Source organism: Acipenser ruthenus, unplaced genomic scaffold, assembly GCF_902713425.1.
Source record: "Acipenser ruthenus unplaced genomic scaffold, fAciRut3.2 maternal haplotype, whole genome shotgun sequence".
NCBI classification, from domain to species: Eukaryota; Metazoa; Chordata; class Actinopteri; order Acipenseriformes; family Acipenseridae; genus Acipenser; species Acipenser ruthenus.
Genome location: NW_026708083.1, coordinates 82,509 through 106,215, shown reverse-complemented (window position 1 = coordinate 106,215; position 23,707 = coordinate 82,509). Strand labels below are relative to the sequence as shown.

At 46.9% G+C, this 23,707-nt stretch overlaps 2 protein-coding genes and 1 pseudogene across 4 annotated transcripts in view; all 3 read right to left on the bottom strand.

The window, feature by feature from the left end:
• Positions 1 to 11,806, bottom strand: part of LOC131728753 (zinc finger protein 391-like) — a 26,337-nt gene extending 14,531 nt beyond the window's left edge. The window contains exon 1 of the mRNA XM_059019754.1: positions 11,498 to 11,806. The gene's annotated coding sequence lies outside the window, so the exon portion shown is untranslated. The remainder of the gene's footprint in view (positions 1 to 11,497) is intronic.
• Positions 153 to 5,287, bottom strand: LOC131728752 (zinc finger protein ZFP2-like). 3 transcript variants are annotated; one of them, XM_059019751.1, is made up of 3 exons: positions 5,157 to 5,287; positions 4,109 to 4,616; positions 153 to 3,713 (listed from the first exon to the last, which is right to left on the bottom strand). In XM_059019751.1, the coding sequence occupies exons 2-3, from the start codon at positions 4,587 to 4,589 to the stop codon at positions 2,647 to 2,649; spliced, it is 1,548 nt and encodes a 515-aa protein (XP_058875734.1). In that variant the 5' UTR covers positions 4,590 to 4,616; positions 5,157 to 5,287; the 3' UTR covers positions 153 to 2,646. The 3 variants fall into 3 exon arrangements, with proteins under 3 accessions (XP_058875734.1, XP_058875733.1, XP_058875735.1); XM_059019750.1 differs by having other exon boundaries at positions 4,109 to 4,619; positions 5,157 to 5,280; XM_059019752.1 differs by lacking the exon at positions 5,157 to 5,287 and adding an exon at positions 4,976 to 5,116.
• Positions 5,157 to 23,707, bottom strand: LOC131696853 (paternally-expressed gene 3 protein-like; annotated as a pseudogene).

Sequence of the window (23,707 nt, the reverse complement as noted above, 5' to 3'; positions counted from 1 at the left end):
CAGTCCTGGGGCTCAGAGCTCCCCTCAATGAAGTCTAGTATTATTGCATGTCCTGAATACGGGATTAAATTCCTTCTCCTAAAACAATTTCTTCTGACAACACACACAAAACAAATACAAATCTATTTATTTAATAACATACTTAAAATAAATCTGCTTTTTAAATTTGTATTTATTTATTTTTTTGATACAGAAAAGGTTAGGAGATATCAGCTGATCAGCAGCTTGTATTCACATTAATTTGCATTAATAATACTGCAGAAAGAAAGAAAAGAATAAAAGGAGCCCCTGGCTGCCCTCGGAGCGTTACTGAAATGGACTTGATGCTGTTTTCCAGATATCAAAATGGAGAATCAGTTTTGTAGTCCTCCACCTGCGTCCCAATCTACGACCTTCCCTTTTCATCTGACTGTAATCTAAAATAATCTAAAAGACTTCAAAACACCACACACTGAACAAGATTCATTATCAACATGTATATTAAAATCACCCCCCCTCCCCCCCCCAAAAAAAAAAAAAAAAAACACAAACCCACCCTACTGTGCTTAGCAGAGAGTACTGACAGGAAATAAGCAAACTATTTTTCACAGTCAGTAGAGAATAATAGGAATAAGTAATTTGATATTTAACATTAATATCTTGTTACCGTTTGATATTGTGAGGACCGCGACAGATAGTAGCGAATCTACACCCCACTCCCGCCCCACAGAGCGCGTCTTCTGCGGTAAAAAGCAGAATGTGGAGAAGCCTCTATCAGTGAAATCTTTCAGACAAATTCACCTGCTTCTCCCCCTTCTTTTGGAACTACAATACCCATCAACCATCGGGAGGGAACTACAATAACTCAGTGAATGAAAGTGTGCTTTCCCTCTGTCATGTGGCTCCCTAGTGTGAGTTTCTGGAGCGTGTTCCTGCCGAATGATACACTTAATACAAGAGTTTAATACCAATACTTTACATCACTGAGAGAACAGCAAGCAACGCAGAACGGGATTGCAATGCAGATTGCTTGCAAATCCTGCTGGTACAGAGCGGCGCAGCATTCCAGTCTTTCTTCAGCATGGTTTAGGATCCTGCTTTATATTAATCAAATCGTGCAATCAGCACACAGCAGGTTTAATTGCAGTCTCATTAGGACTCGGATCACGCACATTTCCTCAGAACACAGCTTTTTAACAAGGTCCCGGTCTGAGCGTAATAATCTCACACAGCACTGCGTATGAAACCACAGACTCACCCGTATTCACACATCTCGTTTCAGTTCGCTGAAGCGTAAGCAGATCCGTCATCTTGTATAAAGTACTCGGTTCCCTTGTTAATATATTGGCCTGGTTTTGGCGCTATCTTATAATTGATAGCAGGAGGAATTCTATGCAGAAACGGCTCAGAGTAAATTGGCAGCAGTGGATAAATCAAACTAAACTCCCCCCCCCTCTGTAAAACTCTGAACAGGATAGAAAAATAAAGCTGCCCTTTGTTTATGAATACACACAGTGTGCTGAGTGACGGGGGTGGGAGCAGCAGATATGAATGCAGTACTGGCAGTAAGCCGTGCCGTACACTCCTCAGAAAATGAATGCTTTTTGCTGGTCCCTTCACATAAACTAAATATGTTAAAACCACACACTAATCAGCATTAATGCTGAACAGAAATACAAAATAAACACAGGACTCAAAATCGAGTTTCACTAACAACACAGTAGCATTTCCTCAGGACTGAAAAAAAAAAAAAAAAGGTTTTGTGTCAAAGCATCTTTAGCACTGGTATTTATTTATCTATATTAAAAAGTAAATAAATCCTCTGAAAAATATATAGATCCCCCCACCACCACACCACACACTCAGAGAGAGAGAGAAACACACACTTACATTCTCACACACTGAGACACACTCTCACACACACACAGAGACACACACACACTTACATTCTCACACACAGAGACACAGACACACACACACACACTTACATTCTCACACACTGAGACACACTCTCACACACAGACACACACACTTACATTCTCACACACTGAGACACACTCTCACACACAGAGACACACACTTACATTCTCACACACTGAGACACACTCTCACACACAGAGACACACACACTTACAGTCTCACACACTGAGACACACTCTCACACACAGAGACACACACACTTACAGTCTCACACACACACACACACACACACACACACACACACAGAGACACACAAACTTACAGTCCGGGGTCAGGATACTCGTTCTCATCAATTCATTTATTTTCAAGTCTATGCAGTTTAAATGCTAAACCCTGAAACTCATTCCCCACACTGAGTTATCGATGTCTCCTGACTCGTCCATCAGATGAGGTGCAGAATAGTTTCCTTTCTGCATATTCCCGCTCCCAGGCACTGACTGCATTGACAGCCAGAGTTAAACTGACAGCAGAGAAGCCTTTCTCGTGTCCGCGTCTCCGCCCACTTTCTGACACAATCACAGTGCAAGAGAGCTGAAGAGCATTTTGACCATTTAAAATGCATGCTCTTAAGAGTGATGCACAGAACAGTAATTGCACAGGGATTCATAATGCAAGGTTAACGGTTTTTTTCCCTCATGAGTGAAAAGTCAGCTGGTGTTTTTGAAGGCCTTGTTTAAAACAGAAACTCTAACCACAGTCAGAGCAGCGATACAGTTTCTGTCCTGTGCGAGTTCGCTGGTGGGTTTTCAGGTCTCCTGACTGACTGAACCTCTTCCCACAGTCAGAGCAGCGATACGGTTTCTTTCCTGTGTGAGTTCGCTGGTGTGAAACAAGGTTGTCTACCCTACTGAAACTCTTCCCACAGTCAGAGCACCGATGCAGTTTCTCTCCTGTATGAGTTCGCTGGTGTGAAACAAGGCTGCAGGACTGACTGAAACACTTCCCACAGTCAGAGCAGCGATACGGTTTCGCTCCTGTGTGAGTTCGCTGGTGTGCTTCAAGGTTGCCTGACTGAATGAAACTCTTCCCACAGTCAGAGCAGCGATACGGTTTCTCTCCTGTGTGAGTTCGCTGGTGTGTAACAAGGTTGTCTGACCGACTGAACCTCTTCCCACAGTCAGAGCAGCGATACGGTTTCTCTCCTGTGTGAGTTCGCTGGTGTAAAACAAGCTGGTCTACCCTACTGAAACTCTTCCCACAGTCAGAGCAGCGATGCGGTTTCTCTCCTGTGTGAGTTCGCTGGTGTGAAAAAAGGTGTCCTAACTGAGTGAAACTCTTCCCACAGTCAGAGCAGCGATAAGGTTTCTCTCCTGTATGAATTCGCTGGTGTGAAACAAGGCTGTCTGACCGACTGAAACGCTTCCCACAGTCAGAGCAGCGATACGGTTTCTCTCCTGTGTGAGTTCGCTGGTGTGAAACAAGGTAGCCTACCCTACTGAAACTCTTCCCACAGTGAGAGCAGCGATGCGGTTTCTCTCCTGTGTGAGTTCGCTGGTGTAAAACAAGGTGGTCTACCCTACTGAAACTCTTCCCACAGTCAGAGCAGCGATACGGTTTCTCTCCTGTGTGAGTTCGCTGGTGTGTTTCAAGGTTGCCTGACTGACTGAAACTCTTCCCACAGTCAGAGCAGCGATACGGTTTCTTTCCTGTGCGAGTTCTCTGGTGTGTTTTAAAAGTTCTTAACTGGGTGAAACCTTTCCCACAGTCAGGATATTCTCCAGCGCCCGCCCTCGCTTTAGCTGCTGGACTGAAACCTGGAAAATATGAACAGTAAAGAAAGTAAGAGGGACTGCTTGTAGGCTTCGGGCATGTGGCTGGGTGGTGGAGTGGACTCAAGCATGTGAATTTCAGCTGTGAGGCTTGCACTGGGTTACACCAGCTTAAAAACACAAAGTTAAACTGAAAGCCTTTACTTTATGTGTAAAAGCAGAGTCAGTAAAGACTGATGCTGGTGAAACCGAGTCCTGGGATCAAAATCTGCCTTCAAAGTTCTCCTGTAATGTTTCAGGTCTATTTCCTCCAACACATGATGCAATTACAAACAAACCGATAGTAACGTAACCTACATGCTCCCTCCCTCCCTCTCAAGCACACTGTGGATATCATGCAATCTAGAATGACAATGTCACAGCTACTGGGAGTCACTCACCTGCTAGACTGCATTCTGAATGGGAGCGCCCGTCTTCCTTTCCACCTCCTTGCGTGCTGTTGGGAGAGCCTTCCTCTCCAGTGCCTTGCTCTCTCACGCAGATTCTCTCCAGCACCACGCTACACTCCCGCAGGCGTACAGGCTCCAGCTCAGGGATGTTTGGTTTGAAGTCCTCAGATTCTTCCTTCCCTGGTTCCATGTGCTCAAACTCTACTTCAGGAGGCTCCCGTTTAATAAGGACAGTTTCCAGCACCTCTTCTTGTTTCACAGGAAGGGGTTCTTCTGTCTGGGGGATCTCCAATTCATTGTGCTCTGCTTTAATCTCAGAGACCTCTGGCTGGCTGCTGTCACATTGCATCTCACAGAGCTCCTGTTTAATGGGGAGGGAAGCCAGCCCAGAGAACTCCACTCTAATGGGGACAAGTTCAAGTTCAGGGAACTCCTCTTTAATCTGGACAGACTCCATCTTCACACTGTCCATGGCAGCACACGGGATTCTATTTAGCAGCTGCTGGAAAAGAAAAGCATTTATTTATTTCAATACAGTGTTATTCCTGCGCACGCAGGCAGGGCTGTTGTTGGGTTACGGTTGCCATGGTTCCTGAGAAGCTGACTGACAGCTGCAGCCTGTGAAAGGAGACTGAATAAAGGAGACCGAATAGAGATTTGAACAAAGAGCACGCGTGTCGGTCTCTCTTGTTTTCTGTCTGCCTGTGAAACGCTACAATATGTATCAATTTACGCGTCTCTCGTTTGTCGGCGTGCACACTATATATCATATATCGGGAGTTTGCCTGCAGCTCAAAAAATATCTCGGCCTCATATATATATTGGCAATAATGTTATTAAACATAAAAACATCGTTACCTTATTTCCGATCGCTTTCCCAGGCGCCTTGTAGTTTAATTGTTACATTTTAAATTGAATCAGTCTTGTTGGAGCCGCCATGCCGCGTCCATTCAACAAATAAAGGGCACGCCACACCAGTGCGTCGCAAACAGATAAACTAATAATAATGCATACTAATAATAATAATAATAATACTTACATTTGTTTTACGTCCCCGCCTGGTCTGCAATCTCGTTTCAGTAAATAAACGCACAGCGCTCTGCCCGGCTCGCTGTTTCTCTTGTGCGGTTTCAGATGCTGTGTGTTTCAGATGCAGCGGCTCCGCGTTTGCAGATGGATTTTGTGGGCGAGGCTCCTAAACCGTGTCTCAGCTGCTCCGTGCAGCGCACAAAACTAACTGTGCTGCTGGACTCCACCGCGATGGATGTTAGACTGCAAGATTGCTCGCAGCCTCCTCTCATATATATGGGGATGGGGGGGGGGGGGCTTCTTCTCTAAACAATCCCAGCGGCGGCCTGTCTGTATGTTTGCATTTGGAGTTAAATGCTTGTTCTCGACCGTGCTGGACACACGACACTTTTTTTTGTAAGTGTTTATAATGCGTGCCAAGCAGATCCTCTTCCTGTGTGTGTGTGTGTGTGTGGTTTACTTTGTCAGTGTAGCTTCACTCAGACTGCACACGTGTTTGAATCGGTTTCTCAAACATGTTTTTAAAAACCGACAGAAACGATCCTCGAGCTGCCTGATATCCGGACACATCGATTTTTTCTTTTTTTAAATGCATTTTGTGTAGATTATTGCATGTTCGCGCACTGATAATCATAATAATAATAATCATCACTCAGTAGTGTGTCACAATATCATTTGAAACAGATTTACCTCCCTGGTCTGTATTCCCCCCCAGGGGCAAATCACAGCCAAATTACCCCCTCCCTTGTATAGGCTTTAGCCAGGCTTAGAAGCATCTGCTAACCCTGATGCACCCAGTCCTGGGGTTCAGAGCTCCCCTCAATGAAGTCTAATATTATTATTATTATTATTATTAATATTGAAATGATCAGGAGCCAGGAGTTTGAGCAGGGTTACAAACTCACACTAGCCCTGCTGCTGCTGCTGCTGCACCCAGTCCTGGGGTTCAGAGCTCCCCTCAATGAAGTCTAGTATTATTAATATTATTATTATTATTATTATTATTATTATTATTATTATTGAAAAGAGCAGAGCCTGTACAATGGTAACACCGCAGCTGTCAAACCAGTCCTCGTCTGCTAGGGGGCGCTGCAGCTGCCAGACGCACAAGCTGTACAGTTTTAACAGGCACTGCAAGGCTTGTGCTGGTGTTTTATTTATTTATTTTTTTAAAAAAGAAGGTGGCTTCTGGTTTTTAAACTAAGTGTCAGTGATTTACTAAGACTTGATTTGATTAATTCCTTGGAAGTTGGTGGGAAATTGTTAATTAGGAGGATGATGATGATGATGATGATGATTTAGCGTCTGTGGAATTGCATTTGAATTCCTGCTTGCTGGAAAAGAAATTGTACTGTTTAAAAAAAATAAATAATAAAAAACCGTTTTTGTAATAAAAGGCATCAACGTGCTGATTTCTGATTGGTGGAATTCGGGCGTATTCTGCAGCGAAATGTCACGTGTTTCAATGTGTCTGTTTTTTTTGTGAAGTGGGTAATCTGGGCTCGCTGCTGGAACAGATTATAATCCCCCCCACTGCACCTGCTTGAATTATCAGAACATCTTATTTTACCAGCTTCAAAAATGATAAGAAGCCACAAAGCAGCTGGGCCAGCATATGAAATCAGTCTCGTTGCTTCAAATCTGATGTAGACTTTGAGGGAAGGAGCAGTTCAAACCTGGACTGGAGGGAGCATCCTCTCTCTTAGGAGGTTTACGATTTCTTGTGAGTTTGCTGGTGTGAAACAAGGCTGTCTGACCGACTGAAACTCTTCCCACAGTCAGAGCAGCAATACGGTTTCTCTCCTGTGTGAGTTCGCTGGTGTTTTTTCATGTCTCCCGAGTGACTGAAACTCTTCCCACAGTCAGAGCAGCGATACGGTTTCTCTCCTGTGTGAGTTCGTTGGTGTAAAATAAGTTGTCCTGACCGACTGAACCTCTTCCCACAGTCAGAGCAGCGATACGGTTTCTCTCCTGTGTGAGTTCGCTGGTGTAAAACAAGATGTCCTGACTGATTGAACCTCTTCCCACACTCAGAGCAGCGATATGGTTTCTCTCCTGTGTGAATTCGCTGGTGTGTTTTCAGGGATACAGAGTGACTGAAACTCTTCCCACAGTCAGAGCAGCGATATGGTTTCTCTCCTGTATGAATTCGCTGGTGTCTCTTCAGGCTTCCTAAATTACTGAAACTCTTCCCACAGTCAGAGCAGCGATACGGTTTCTCTCCTGTGTGAGTTCGCTGGTGTGTATTCAGGTTTCCTAAAATTCGGAAACTCTTCCCACAGTCAGAGCAGCGATACGGTTTCTCTCCTGTGTGAGTTCGCTGGTGTAAAACATGGTGTATTGACTGACTGAACCTCTTCCCACAGTCAGAGCAGCGATACGGTTTCTCTCCTGTGTGAGTTCGCTGGTGTGAAACAAGTTGTCCTGACCGACTGAACCTCTTCCCACAGTCAGAGCAGCGATACGGTTTCTCTCCTGTGTGAATTCGCTGGTGTAAAACAAGGTGTCCTAACTGACTGAACCTCTTCCCACAGTCAGAGCAGCGATACGGTTTCTCTCCTGTATGAGTTCGCTGGTGTGTTTTCAGGTCTCCTGACTGACTGAACCTCTTCCCACAGTCAGAGCAGCGATACGGTTTCTCTCCTGTGTGAATTCTCTGGTGTGCTTTCAAGGTTCCTGAGTGACTAAAACTCTTCCCACAGTCAGAGCAGCGATACGGTTTCTCTCCTGTGTGAGTTCGCTGGTGTATTTTCAGGTCTCCTGACTGACTGAACCTCTTCCCACAGTCAGAGCAGCGATACGGTTTCTCTCCTGTGTGAATTCTCTGGTGTGCTTTAAAAGTTCTTAACTGGGTGAAGCCTTTCCCACAGTCAGGATATTCTCCAGCGCCCGCCCTCGCTTTAGCTGCTGGACTGAAACCTGGAAAATAGGAACAGGAAAGAAAGTAAGAGGGACTGCTTGTAGGCTTCAGGCATGTGGCTGGGTGGTGCAGTGGACTCAAGCATGCGAACTTCAGCTGTGAGGCTTGCACTGGGTTACACCAGCTTACAAACACAAAGTTAAACTGAAAGCCTGTACTTTATGTGTAAAAGCAGAGTCAGTAAAGACTGATGCTGGTGAAACCGAGCCCTGGGATCTAAATCTGCCTTCAAAGTTTTCCTGTAATGTTTCAGGTCTATTTCCTCCAACACACATTGCAATTACAAACAAACCGATAGTAACGTAACCTACATGCTCCCTCCCTCCCTCTCAACCACACTGTGGATATCACGCAATCTAGAATGACAATGTCACAGCTACTGGGAGTCACTCACCTGCTAGACTGCATTCTGAATGGGAGCGCCCGTCTTCCTTTCCACCTCCTTGCGTGCTGTTGGGAGAGCCTTCCTCTCCAGCGCCTTGCTCTCTCACGCAGATTCTCTCCAGCACCACGCTACACTCCCGCAGGCGTACAGGCTCCAGCTCAGGGATGTTTGGTTTGAAGTCCTCCGATTCTTCCTTCCCAGGTTCCATGTGCTCAAACTCTACTTCAGGGGGCTCCCGTTTAATAAGGACAGTTTCCAGCACCTCTTCTTGTTTCACAGGAAGGGGTTCTTCTGTCTGGGGGATCTCCAATTCATTGTGCTCTGCTTTAATCTCAGAGACCTCTGGCTGACTGCTGTCACATTGCAACTCACAGAATTCCTGTTTAATGGGGAGAGAAGCCAGCCCAGAGAACTCCACTCTAATGGGGACAGGTTCATGGTCAGGGAACTCCTCTTTAATCTGGACAGACTCCATCTTCACACTGTCCATGGCAGCACACAGGATCCTGTTTAGCAGCTGCTGGAAAAGAAAAGCATTTATTTATTTAAATACAGTGCTACTAAAGGCGATTCTAGAGGGCGACGTAATCTGGCCTGAATAGCAGGGGTGGCTTGTGGTGGAAGTTTCGTTTCCAGACCCTATAACAGAGACTCGGGCCTTACAGACAAAGTGGAGTGAAACAAAAGCTTTTATTAAGTCTGCAGACTGGAGTTTCAACAGAGCAACACAGGCTCTGCAAGCAATCGCAAAGAAGCTCTAATCTTCTATTTCTATCTTCTCCTTATAAAGGCAGTTGTTCTGAGCGTAGGCGACTTTTGTCACATATCAGCTAGTTAAACGCATGCAGGCATCCTGCTTCAACACCTGCAGGCAGCCAGACTAGACTTGTGGTTTATCTAGAGTTTTGTTTACCAACTACTTCTACTGGTTACTGATTTGCTGAGTCAGTTGCTATGGGAAGTTGGTTCTTTACAAACAGACTGATTGGTCTTTTGATGGCTGACGCGACATCAGCTGAATATGCAAGCTCCCACATGTCTCGTCTGCTGAAACCACAAACACATCTTTTTGTTTTATTTCTATATACAATTTTTAATACTTATAAAAGCAAAACACCTTTTACTTGATAACTCTTTTTTTACTTATCGTATCGGCACCTCAGACATGAGAATAAACAGAAAGCAAAGAGTAGTTTTCCCACCACAGGCTTTACTATTGGAGGCTGTGTGGTCCAGTAGGAGGCTGTGTGGTCCAGTGGTTAAAGAAAAGGGCTTGTATCCAGGAGGTCCCCGGTTCAAATCCCACCTCAGCCACCGACTCACTGTGTGACCCTGAGCAAGTCACTTCACCTCCTTGTGCTCCGTCTTTCGGGTGAGACGTAGTTGTAAATGACTCTGCAGCTGCTGCATAGTTCACACACCCTAGTATCTGTAAGTCGCCTTGGATAAAGGCGTCTGCTAAATAAGCAAATAATAATAATAATATTGAAGGGACATATCATTTCTTATAGTAAGTTTGTAATACCAGAGGATTTTATCTGTTGAGTAGGTTTACACAGTGTATCCATTCCATATATTATTCATTGTGGATTTCTTTTGTGCAACATGTTGTAACATTTACGTTTATAATACAATATGTAATAGCATAGATTGAATCTGTCTAACCTGTAGAGTCCGGTTTGAAGAATGAAGGATGAAAGTTGTCGAGTTGAAGTTGGCGTCTCTGGCTGGGAAGAGGCTTTGAAAGGACGCAGCGTCGAGCTACAGCGTATCCACAAGACAAAATAAAAATAGAAAATAAAGCCGCTACACAGGTCTGTACAGGATCAAAACGAGTCAAGAAAACATTTCTGAAGCACTGGCAGTCTCCAATCTCATTTTTCTCTCTCATATAAATAATAAATGTCTTTGCGCGCCTCTTTCTGTCGTCCTCTCTCCTCACGCACGGCGTGCGAGTGAGCTGCCGAAGCCCCGCCTCTCAGCTCGAGCTGCGCGGCTTCTCTGATCCAGGAGGCTCGCGCTGCCGCTCGAGCTCGCCTACAATTCAAATATAACGGCCGCTTTTCAGACCGAACGCGTTTTAAACGATAAAGTCTGACAATAAAACACATTCACAGTGAATATGTGTGCGTTTAAAAAGCACGATACACGACAGCCGACGATGCCTTTATAACATGTTTATGTAGAGATCAGTTTAGTTATTCATTAAGTTTTCAAACTGTATCGAGTTCTTTTTAAAACTAGGTGAAGATCTTTTTACAATACAGCCCTCTTCCAATCTGTTCTAGTTTTAGTTTAATGTCACCACAAGTTAATAAACTGTGTGGAGGGTGTTCCGATATCTCCGTGAGGTTTTGGGACAGCTGTGAATTCATATTGTTGAGTTTAGAGTCAGCGCACAACAACACAGCCCACAGCCGCGTTACACACAAAACCAAACCCCGCGAAAACACGAAACCTTTAGACACAACAAAGACATACAATACAGACACAACAAAGACACGTTATCGGACCCCACAAATACAACGAGGCACAAAAATACAAGACGACTGGACAACATTCACAAGCACTGGGGTCACGACTCGATCACGCTCCCCTGCACCCCCACACCTGCGCTCAGGTGAGACAAAACACAACACGCAGGACACATCGCTACAATATATTGATTACCTTACGTCTATATCGACTTCAGGTCGTTTTTTGTCGCATGCCTGCGCTAGTACAAACCGGCTATACCAGCGGAAACGCCAATTCATTGGTTATATTTAATAAGGGACGGTGCTGAAAAGCCTCTGGTGTGACTGTAAGTATCGCTATAGCGAGAGCATCAGATACCTGTGCTGGTACAGAAAGCATTGACCGAGCTGAAAACACCGCGGCTCACAGGAATACAGCAGCAGGAAGAGGCTTTTCTGTCTCAGCTCTGAGCTGAAAGGAAATTGCATCGGTCTTGTTGATGCGGCCATGCCGTGTTCATTTCACAAAGTCTGGGTCTGCCACACCCGAGCTTCACAAACAACCAAACTGAAATAAACATGCAACTTACTTGATCGTCAATGCCCTGTGAACTGGTGCAAGCTGATTATTTATTTATTTATTTATTTATTATTTCTGAGGTTTCTTGTCAATGTTGTTCTCTTTTAAAGAAAGACCACGAATCCTTTCTCCGCAGCATGTAAAAATACTCTCTGACATCACGTCCGGGGGCGCGTCCTGTGTTTCGTCACACGCCAGGGCCACGCCTTCTCTCTGACCCCTCCCTCTTAATTTGAATATTTTGCTCTCGCAGTAATTGGGATCTTCCGCGGCCGCAGGTTTGCAATATAGTTATTCAGAGCTGCAGCAGTAAAAATGCCATTTCATTCCACAGATAAGGTCAGTTTAAATTGCACAATGCTTTTGCCTTTTACCTTCAAAACTGTCTCCAGTCTAAAATACATGCTTAACAACTTGATGTTTGAAATGCTCGCACAAAGACATGAAACAATATTATGATGTGCGGAAGATACTTGATAGCATGACAAGCATTTTAATGCACTGTGTGAGTTTAAGGTCAATTAGTATAATTTTTTTATTGAGCCAATTTACAGTATGAAGCTGTTTGTATTATCTGCAAAATAAAAACCAGTCACAGCCGCGCACTGTTTATTTATATCTTTATTTACAGTTAGTAGAAGCCATTTGGGGTTACGCAGAGAACCCTGAACCCATCTTTACCAGGAAAGTGGACGGGTTCAACATATAGTACATTAATACAGCCCCCGGGGCCCCCTAGTGGTAATACAGCCCCCCGGAGCCCCCTAGTGGAAATACAGCCCCGGGGCCCCCTAGTGGTAATACAGCCCCCCGGAGCCCCCTAGTGGTAATATAAGTAATACAGCCCCCTGGGGCCCCTAGTGTGGAGTAGTGGTTAGGGCTCGGGGCTCTTGACCGGAGGGTCGAGGGTTCAATCCCCGGTTGGGGACACTGCTGTTGTACCCTTGAGCAAGGTACTTTACCTAGATTGCTCCAGTAAAAACCCAACTGTATAAATGGGTAATTGTATGTAAAAATAACGTGACAATTGTAAGTCGCCCTGGATAAGGCGTCTGCTAAGAAATAAATAATAATAATAATAATAATAATAATACAGCCCCAGTGCCCCCTAGTGGTAATACAGCCCCGGGGCCCCTAGTGGTAATACAGCCCCGGGGCCCCCTGTACTTTTCATAGAGACTCTGGACCTTCTTTACTCACTAATGTGCTAGATATATAATATAGCTTTCAAAACCTTGCAATTTATAGCACACACAGGGATTCATAATGCAAGGTTCATTCTGCTTTCCTCATGAGTGAAAAGTCCCATTGAAGACAGTCTTTAAGTTTTCTCTCTTCTGTGAATTCGCTGGTGTTTTTGAAGGTTGTGTTTAACATGGAAACTCTTCCCACAGTCAAAGCAGCGATACGGTTTCTCTCCTGTGTGAGTTCGCTGGTGTGAAACAAGGCTGTCTGACCGACTGAACCTCTTCCCACAGTCAGAGCAGCGATACGGTTTCTCTCCTGTGAGTTCGCTGGTGTGAAACAAGGCTGTGTGAGTGACTGAAAGTCTTCCCACAGTGAGAGCAGCGATACGGTTTCTCTCCTGTGTGAGTTCGCTGGTGTTTTTTCAGGTCTCCTGACTGACTGAAACTCTTCCCACAGTCAGAGCAGAGATACGGTTTCTCTGCTGTGTGAGTTCGCTGGTGTGAAACAAGGTTGTCTGACCGACTGAAACTCTTCCCACAGTCAGAGCAGCGATACGGTTTCTCTCCTGTGTGAGTTCGCTGGTGTGTTTCAAGGTGTCCTGACTGTCTGAACATCTTCCCACAGTCGGAGCAGCGATACGGTTTCTCTCCTGTGTGAGTTCGCTGGTGTTTTTTCAGGTCTCCTGACTGACTGAAACTCTTCCCACAGTCAGAGCAGCGATACGGTCTCTCTGCTGTGTGAGTTCGCTGGTGTGAAACAAGGTTGTCTGACCGATTGAACCTCTTCCCACAGTCAGAGCAGCGATACGGTTTCTCTCCTGTGTGAGTTCGCTGGCGTGTTTCAATGTGTCCTGAATGTCTGAACCTCTTCCCACAGTCGGACCAGCGATACGGTTTCTCTGCTGTGTGAGTTCGCTGGTGTGAAACAAGGTTGTCTGACCGACTGAACCTCTTCCCACAGTCAGAGCAGTGATACGGTTTCTCTCCTGTGTGAGTTCGCTGGTGTGTTTCAAGGTGTCCTGACTGTCTGAAACTCTTCCCACAGTCAGAGCAGCGATACGGTTTCTCTCCTGTGTGAGTTCGCTGGTGTGTTTCAAGGCTGCTTGACTGACTGAAACTCTTCCCACAGTCAGAGCAGCGATACGGTTTCTCTCCTGTGTGAATTCGCTGGTGTAAAACAAGGTTGCTGGACTGACTGAAACTCTTCCCACAGTCAGAGCAGCAATACAGTTTCTCTCCTGTGTGAGTTCTCTGTTGTGTTTTAAAATGCCCTAACTGGGTGAAACCTTTCCCACAGTCAGGATATTCTCCATCGCCCGCCCTCGCTTTAGCTGCTGGACTGAAACCTGGAAAATATGAACAGTAAAGAAAGTAAGAGGGACTGCTTGTAGGCTTCGGGCATGTGGCTGGGTGGTGGAGTGGATTCAAGCATGTGAATTTCAGCTGTGAGGCTTGCACTGGGTTACACCAGCTTAAAAACACAAAGTTAAACTGAAAGCCTTTACTTTATGTGTAAAAGCAGAGTCAGTAAAGACTGATGCTGGTGAAACCGAGCCCTGGGATCAAAATCTGCCTTCAAAGTTCTCCTGTAATGTTTCAGGTCTATTTCCTCCAACACACATTGCAATTACAAACCGATAGTAACGTAACCTACATGCTCCCTCCCTCCCTCTCAAGCACACTGTGGATATCACGCAATCTAGAATGACAATGTCACAGCTACTGGGAGTCACTCACCTGCTAGACTGCATTCTGAATGGGAGCGCCCGTCTTCCTTTCCACCTCCTTGCATGCTGTTGGGAGAGCCTTCCTCTCCAGCGCCTTGATCTCTCACGCAGATTCTCTCCAGCACCACGCTACACTCCCACAGGCGTACAGGCTCCAGCTCAGGGGTGATTGGTTTGAAGTCCTCAGATTCTTCCTTCCCTGGTTCCATGTGGTCAAACTCTACTTCAGGGGGCTCCTGTTTAATGACAGTTTCCAGCACCTCTTCTTGTTTCACAGGAAGGGGTTCTTCTGTCTGGGGGATCTCCAATTCATTGTGCTCAGCTTTAATCTCAGAGACCTCTGGCTGGCTGCTGTCACATTGCATCTCACAGAGCTCCTGTTTAATGGGGAGGGAAGCCAGCCCAGAGAACTCCACTCTAATGGGGACAAGTTCAAGTTCAGGGAACTCCTCTTTAATCTGGACAGACTCCATCTTCACACTGTCCATGGCAGCACACAGGATTCTGTTTAGCAGCTGCTGAAAAAGAAAAGCATTTATTTATTTAAATACAGTGCTACTAAAGGCGATTCTAGAGGGCGACAAAATCTGGCCTGAATAGCAGGGGTGGCTTTACTATTATTATTTATTTCTTAGCACACGCCCTGATCCAGGGCGACTTACAGTTGTTACAAAATATCACATTACAGATAAGAGCAGGTATAAAATTCAATAAAGTCAGTGGTAATTAAGAACAAAATCGATTACGATTAACTACTATTGAAGGGATAGAATTTCTTATAATATGTTTATAATACCAGATGATTTTACCTGACTAACCTGTGTAGAGTCCGGTTTCGGCGAGCTACAGAGTATCCACAGGACAAAATAAAAATAGAAAATAAAGCCGCTACGCAGGTCTGTACAGGATCAAAACTAGTCAAGAAAACATTTCTGAAGCACTGGCAGTCTCCAATCTCATTTTTATCTCTCATATAAATAATAAATGTCTTTGCGCGCCTCTTTCTGTCGTCCTCTCTCCTCACGCACGGCGTGCGAGTGAGCTGCCGAAGCCCCGCCTCTCAGCTCGAGCTGCGCGGCTTCTCTGATCCAGGAGGCTCGCGCTGCCGCTCGAGCTCGCCTACAATTCAAATATAACGGCCGCTTTTCAGACCGAACGCGTTTTAAACGATAAAGTCTGACAATAAAACACATTCACAGTGAATATGTGTGCGTTTAAAAAGCACGATACACGACAGCCGACGATGTCTTTATAACATGTTTATGTAGAGATTAGTTTAGTTATTCATTAAGTTTTCAGACTGTATCGAGTTCTTTTTAAAACTAGGTGAAGATCTTTTTACAATACAGCCCTTCCGATCTGTTGTAGTTTTAGTTTAATGTCACCACAAGTTAATAAACTGTGTGGAGGGTGTTCCGATATCTCCGTGCGGTTTGACACAGCTGTGAATTCATATTGTTGAGTTTAGAGTCAGCGCACAACAACACAGCCCACAGCCGCGTTACACACAAAACCAAACCCCGCGAAAACACGAAACCTTTAGACACAACAAAGACATACAATACAGACACAACAAAGACACGTTATCGGACCCCACAAATACAACGAGGCACACAAATACAAGACGACTGGACAACATTCACAAGCACCGGGGTCACGACTCGATCACGCTCCCCTGCACCCCCACACCTGCGCTCAGGTGAGACAAAACACAACACGCAGGACACATCGCTACAATATATTGATTACCTTACGTCTATATCGACTTCAGGTCGTTTTTTGTCGCATGCCTGCGCTAGTACAAACCGGCTATACCAGCGGAAACGACAATTCATTGCTTTTATTTAGGGACCTGCCTAATTCGCGGATTTCGCGGAAATCGTGAAATTGAGGGGTCACCGCGAAATTCACCTCTTAGGGGCCAATGCATACAAACAAGTACGGAGAGGAAAAAAATAAAAGAAAACGTGTTTAAATTAACTACTGCACAACGCAAGCGACGCAGACTACATGTCTTCCTTCTGTAGATATCCCTTTTTGATTCCTTCGCCGTCCCGTGTGCATTGCACTTAAGCAAAACAACAAACAAACAGAAAATGCCCACAAGTAACATTTACAAAATAAATTCTGCAAAGCAGTTAACGTTCTTGTTTACTATTCAAATGACAAAGTTTTAATCAGCCTATCAGTGCGTCTTTACTGCTTTTATGTGACCTGTACTGTGCAGGAGGGGGCGGGACAAAGTTGGTGCTGCGTTGTTTTGATTTAGGCTGCTTAAATCTAGTTTTCAGCATTGGAGGGAAAATAGTAGAAATGGACGACAAAGAAAAGCAAAGTATATTTCGGTTGATGATCGTTTTAAGCTATTTCACAAAGAAACTACATGCAGACTGAGGTCATTGTTTTCCATATCTTAATGTGTATTTGGAGAAAATACGATCGATCGCTATTTAGCTTCAGAATCACACATTAAACAAAATGCTACTTCAGAGGCTGCTGAACAGAACGTAAAATAAACAGCTTTCAGAAAACAAACTGGAAAGTCAGCGCAGACAAGAAGTATTCCTGTCTGCAAGTTAAATCAGTACTAAAACGATCCAGCACAGCCACCTCGCTTCAACCTGCTGCTTACAGTTGGGATTTTAGACCCGAATAGCCACGTCTTCTTTGTTTTGACTCGGTACTAATAAAATAAATTATTGGATGGGACAAATAACGTGACAACGAACGTGCTGCATACATTGCCTTTATTAAAGTATGCCAGATGCCCTTGTGTAACCGAGTTTTTGGGCTGTTTCTAATCGATTTCCACATCTGTATAACTTGGCAAAGCTTTGCCTTAACTTCCAACCAATTCAGTGGATGCAGACGTGCAGTCTCAATGTATGGGCAAGTCAACTGCAGAGGGATGCTGCATACTCGCCTTTAACAAATGACAGCACTCTGTATTAGAAATGAAGCAAGTACCACTATTTGTAGGCTTTATAGTGTTCTGAAATACTGTCTGCTTAGGTTTATTTAATGTTTAAACAGGTCCGCGAAATCCTAATTTTATTCCGCAACATACCCGTGAAAAATACGTAAATTTACTGCGATTTAAGTAGACCCCTAATTATATTTAATAAGGGACGGTGCTGAAAAGCCTCTGGTGTGACTGTAAGTATCGCTATAGCGAGAGCATCAGATACCTGTGCTGGTACAGAAAGCATTGACCGAGCTGAAAACACCGCGGCTCACAGGAATACAGCAGCAGGAAGAGGCTTTTCTGTCTCAGCTCTGAGCTGAAAGGAAATTGCATCGGTCTTGTTGATGCGGCCATGCCGTGTTCATTTCACAAAGTCTGGGTCTGCCACACCCGAGCTTCACAAACAACCAAACTGAAATAAACATGCAACTTACTTGATCGTCAATGCCCTGTGAACTGGTGCAAGCTGATTATTTATTTATTTATTTATTTATTATTTCTGAGGTTTCTTGTCAATGTTGTTCTCTTTTAAAGAAAGACCACGAATCCTTTCTCCGCAGCATGTAAAAATACTCTCTGACATCACGTCCGGGGGCGCGTCCTGTGTTTCGTCACACGCCAGTGCCACGCCTTCTCTCTGACCCCTCCCTCTTAATTAGAATATTTTGCTCTCGCAGTAATTGGGATCTTCCGCGGCCGCAGGTTTGCAATATAGTTATTCAGAGCTGCAGCAGTAAAAATGCCATTTCATTCCACAGATAAGGTCAGTTTAAATTGCACAATGCTTTTGCCTTTTACATTCAAAACTGTCACCAGTCTAAAAGACATGCTTAACAACTTGATGTTTGAAATGCTCCCACAAAGACATGAAAAAATATTATGATGTGTGGAAGATACTTGATAGCATGACAAGCATTTTAATGCACTGTGTGAGTTTAAGGTCAATTAGTATAATTTTTTTATTGAGCCAATTTACAGTATGAAGCTGTTTGTATTATCTGCAAAATAAAAACCAGTCACAGCCGCGCACTGTTTATTTATATCTTTATTTACAGTTAGTAGAAGCCATTTGGGGTTACGCAGAGAACCCTGAACCCATCTTTATCAGGAAAGTGGACGGGTTCAACATATAGTACATTAATACAGCCCCTGGGGTCCCCTAGTGGTAATACAGCCCCCCGGAGCCCCCTAGTGGAAATACAGCCCCGGGGCCCCCTAGTGGTAATACAGCCCCCGGGGCCCCCTAGTGGTAATACAGCCCCCCGGAGCCCCCTAGTGGAAATACAGCCCCCGGGGCCCCCTAGTGGTAATACAGCCCCGGGGCCCCCTAGTGGTAATACAGCCCCCGGTGCCCCCTAGTGGTAATACAGCCCCCGGTGCCCCCTAGTGGTAATACAGGCCCCAGGGCCTCCTAGTGGTAATACAGCCCCCGGGGCCCCCTAGTGGTAATACAGCCCCCGGGGCCCCCTAGTGGTAATACAGCCCCCGGGGCCCCCTAGTGGTAATACAGCCCCCCGGAGCCCCCTAGTGGAAATACAGCCCCCGGGGCCCCCTAGTGGTAATACAGCCCCGGGGCCCCCTAGTGGTAATACAGCCCCCGGTGCCCCCTAGTGGTAATACAGGCCCCAGGGCCTCCTAGTGGTAATACAGCCCCTGGGGCCCCCTAGTGGTAAGACAGCCCCGGGGCCCCTAGTGGTAAGACAGCCCCGGGGCCCCTAGTGGTAATACAGCCCCGGGGCCCCTAGTGGAAATACAGCCCCGGGGCCCCCTAGTGGTAATACAGCCCCGGGGCCCCCTAGTGGTAATACAGCCCCGGGGCCCCCTAGTGGAAATACAGCCCCGGTGCCCCTAGTGGTAATACAGCCCCGGGGCCCCCTAGTGGTAAGACAGCCCCGGGGCCCCCTAGTGGTAATACAGCCCCGGGGCCCCCTAGTGGTAATACAGCCCCGGGGCCCCCTAGTGGTAATACAGCCCCGGTGCCCCTAGTGGTAATACAGCCCCGGGGCCCCCTAGTGGTAATACAGCCCCGGGGCCCCTAGTGGTAATACAGCCCCGGGGCCCCTAGTGGTAATACAGCCCCCAGGGCCCCCTAGTGGTAAGACAGCCCCGGGGCCCCTAGTGGTAATACAGCCCCTGGGGCCCCCTAGTGGTACTACAGCCCCCGGTGCCCCTAGTGGTAATACAGCCCCCGGGGCCCCCTAGTGGTAAGACAGCCCTGGGGCCCCCTAGTGGTAATACAGCCCCGGGGCCCCTAGTGGTAATACAGCCCCGGGGCCCCCTAGTGGTAATACAGCCCCGGGGCCCCTAGTGGTAATACAGCCCCGGGGCCCCCTAGTGGTAATACAGCCCCGGGGCCCCCTAGTGGTAATACAGCCCCGGGGCCCCTAGTGGTAATACAGCCCCCAGGGCCCCCTAGTGGTACTACAGCCCCCGGTGCCCCTAGTGGTAATACAGCCCCCGGGGCCCCCTAGTGGTAAGACAGCCCTGGGGCCCCCTAGTGGTAATACAGCCCCGGGGCCCCTAGTGGTAATACAGCCCCGGGGCCCCCTAGTGGTAATACAGCCCCGGGGCCCCTAGTGGTAATACAGCCCCGGGGCCCCTAGTGGTAATACAGCCCCCAGGGCCCCCTAGTGGTAAGACAGCCCCGGGGCCCCTAGTGGTAATACAGCCCCTGGGGCCCCCTAGTGGTACTACAGCCCCCGGTGCCCCTAGTGGTAATACAGCCCCCGGGGCCCCCTAGTGGTAAGACAGCCCTGGGGCCCCCTAGTGGTAATACAGCCCCGGGGCCCCTAGTGGTAATACAGCCCCGGGGCCCCCTAGTGGTAATACAGCCCCGGGGCCCCTAGTGGTAATACAGCCCCGGGGCCCCTAGTGGTAATACAGCCCCGGGGCCCCTAGTGGTAATACAGCCCCGGGGCCCCCTAGTGGTAATACAGCCCCGGGGCCCCCTAGTGGTAATACAGCCCCGGGGCCCCCTAGTGGTAATACAGCCCCGGGGCCCCTAGTGGTAATACAGCCCCCAGGGCCCCCTAGTGGTACTACAGCCCCCGGTGCCCCTAGTGGTAATACAGCCCCCGGGGCCCCCTAGTGGTAAGACAGCCCTGGGGCCCCCTAGTGGTAATACAGCCCCGGGGCCCCTAGTGGTAATACAGCCCCGGGGCCCCCTAGTGGTAATACAGCCCCGGGGCCCCTAGTGGTAATACAGCCCCGGGGCCCCTAGTGGTAATACAGCCCCGGGGCCCCCTAGTGGTAATACAGCCCCGGGGCCCCTAGTGGTAATACAGCCCCGGGGCCCCCTATACTTTTCATAGAGACTCTGGACCTTCTTTACTCACTAATGTGCTAGATATATAATATAGCTTTCAAAGCCTTGCAATTTATAGCACACACAGGGATTCATAATGCAAGGTTCATTCTGCTTTCCTCAAGAGTGAAAAGTCCCATTGAACACAGTCTTTAAGTTTTCTCTCCTCTGTGAATTTGCTGGTGTTTTTGAAGGTTGTGTTTAACACGGAAACTCTTCCCACAGTCAAAGCAGCGATACGGTTTCTCTCCTGTGTGAGTTCGCTGGTGTGAAACAAGGTTGCTTGACCGATTGAAACTCTTCCCACAGTCAGAGCAGCGATACGGTTTCTCTCCTGTGTGAGTTCGCTGGTGTGAAACAAGGTTGCTTGACCGATTGAAACTCTTCCCACAGTCAGAGCAGCGATACGGTTTCTCTCCTGTATGAGTTCGCTGGTGTGAAACAAGGTTGCTTGACCGATTGAAACTCTTCCCACAGTCAGAGCAGCGATACGGTTTCTCTCCTGTGTGAGTTCGCTGGTGTGAAACAAGGTTGCTTGACCGATTGAAACTCTTCCCACAGTCAGAGCAGCGATACGGTTTCTCTCCTCTGTGAATTCGCTGGTGTTTTTGAAGGTTGTGTTTAACACGGAAACTCTTCCCACAGTCAGAGCAGTGATACGGTTTCTCTTCTGTGAGTTCGCTGGTGTGAAACAAGGCTGTGTGACCGACTGAACCTCTTCCCACAGTCAGAGCAGCGATACGGTTTCTCTCCTGTGTGAGTTCGCTGGTGTGAAGCAAGGTGGCCTGACTGTCTGAACATCTTCCCACAGTCGGAGCAGCGATACGGTTTCTCTCCTGTGTGAGTTCGCCGGTGTTTTTTCAGGTCTCCTGACTGACTGAACCTCTTCCCACAGTCAGAGCAGCGATACAGTTTCTCTCCTGTGTGAGTTCACTGGTGTGTTTCAAGGTGTCCTGACTGTCTGAACATCTTCCCACAGTCAGACCAGCGATACGGTTTCTCTGCTGTGTGAGTTCGCTGGTGTGAAACAAGGTTGTCTGACCGACTGAACCTCTTCCCACAGTCAGAGCAGCGATACGGTTTCTCTCCTGTGTGAGTTCGCTGGTGTGTTTCAAGGTGTCCTGACTGTCTGAACATCTTCCCACAGTCAGAACAGCGATACGGTTTCTCTCCTGTGTGAGTACGCTGGTGTGTTTCAAGGCTGCTTGACTGACTGAAACTCTTCCCACAGTCAGAGCAGCGATACGGTTTCTCTCCTGTGTGAGTTCGCTGGTGTAAAACAAGGTTGCTGGACTGACTGAAACTCTTCCCACAGTCAGAGCAGCAATACAGTTTCTCTCCTGTGTGAGTTCTCTGTTGTGTTTTAAAATGCTCTAACTGGGTAAAACCTTTCCCACAGTTAGGATATTCTCCAGCGCCCGCCCTCACTTTAGCTGCTGGACTGGAACCTGTAAAATATGAACAGTAAAGAAAGTAAGAGGGGCTGCTTGTAGGCTTCAGGCATGTGGCTGGGTAGTGCTGTGGACTCAAGCATGTGAATTTCAGCTGTGAGGCTTGCACTGGGTTACACCAGCTTACAAACACAAAGTTAAACTGAAAGCCTTCACTTTATGTGTAAAAGCAGAGTCAGTAAAGACTGATGCTGGTGAAACCGAGCCCTGGGATCAAAACCTGCCTTCAAAGTTCTCCAGTAATGTTTCAGGTCTATTTCCTCCAACACACGTTGCAATTACAAACAAACCAATAGTAACGTAACCTACATGCTCCCTCCCTCCTTCTCAAGCACACTGTGGATATCACGCAATCTAGAATGACAATGTCACAGCTACTGGGAGTCACTCACCTGCTAGACTGCATTCTGAATGGGAGCGCCCGTCTTCCTTTCCACCTCCTTGCGTGCTGTTGGGAGAGCCTTCCTCTCCAGCGCCTTGCTCTCTCACGCAGATTCTCTCCAGCACCACGCTACACTCCCGCAGGCGTACAGGCTCCAGCTCAGGGATGTTTGGTTTGAAGTCCTCCGATTCTTCCTTCACTGGTTCCATGTGGTCAAACTCTACTTCAGGGGGCTCCTGTTTAATGACAGTTTCCAGCATCTCTTCCTGTTTCACAGGAAGGGGTTCTTCTGTCTGGGGGATCTCCAATTCATTGTGCTCAGCTTTAATCTCAGAGACCTCTGGCTGGCTGCTGTCACATTGCATCTCACAGAGCTCCTGTTTAATGGGGAGGGAAGCCAGCCCAGAGAACTCCACTCTAATGGGGACAAGTTCAAGTTCAGGGAACTCCTCTTTAATCTGGACAGACTCCATCTTCACACTGTCCATGGCAGCACATGGGATTCTGTTTAGCAGCTGCTGGAAAAGAAAAGCAATTATTTATTTAAATACAGTGCGACTAAAGGCGATTCTAGAGGGCGACATAATCTGGCCTGAATAGCAGGGGTGGCTTTACTATTGAAGGGAAATATAATTTCTTATAGTAAGTTTGTAATACCAGAGGATTTTATCTGTTGAGTAGGTTTACACAATGTATCCATTCCATATATTATTCATTGTGGATTTCTTTTGTGCAACATGTTCTAACATTTACGTTTATAATACCATATGTAATAGCATAGATTGTATCTGTCTAACCTGTAGAGTCCGGTTTGAAGAATGAAGGATGAAAGTTGTCGAGTTGAAGTTGGCGTCTCTGGCTGGGAAGAGGCTTTCAAAGGGTGCAGCGTCGAGCTACAGAGTATCCACAAGACAAAATAAAAATAGAAAATAAAGCCGCTACACAGGTCTGTACAGGATCAAAACGAGTCAAGAAAACATTTCTGAAGCACTGGCAGTCTCCAATCTCATTTTTATCTCTCATATAAATAATAAATGTCTTTGCGCGCCTCTTTCTGTCGTCCTCTCTCCTCACGCACGGCGTGCGAGTGAGCTGCCGAAGCCCCGCCTCTCAGTTCGAGCTGCGCGGCTTCTCTGATCCAGGAGGCTCGCGCTGCCGCTCGAGCTCGCCTACAATTCAAATATAACGGCCGCTTTTCAGACCG

Bases quoted from the DNA above. Each gene is read 5' to 3' on its own strand.
- LOC131728752 (XM_059019751.1), bottom strand. From the start codon at position 4,589: ATGGACAGTGTGAAGATGGAGTCTGTCCAGATTAAAGAGGAGTTCCCT. The intron at 3,714-4,108 runs GTGAGTGACTCC...CATATTTTCCAG, and splicing joins TTCAGAATGCAGTCTAGCAG to GTTTCAGTCCAGCAGCTAAA.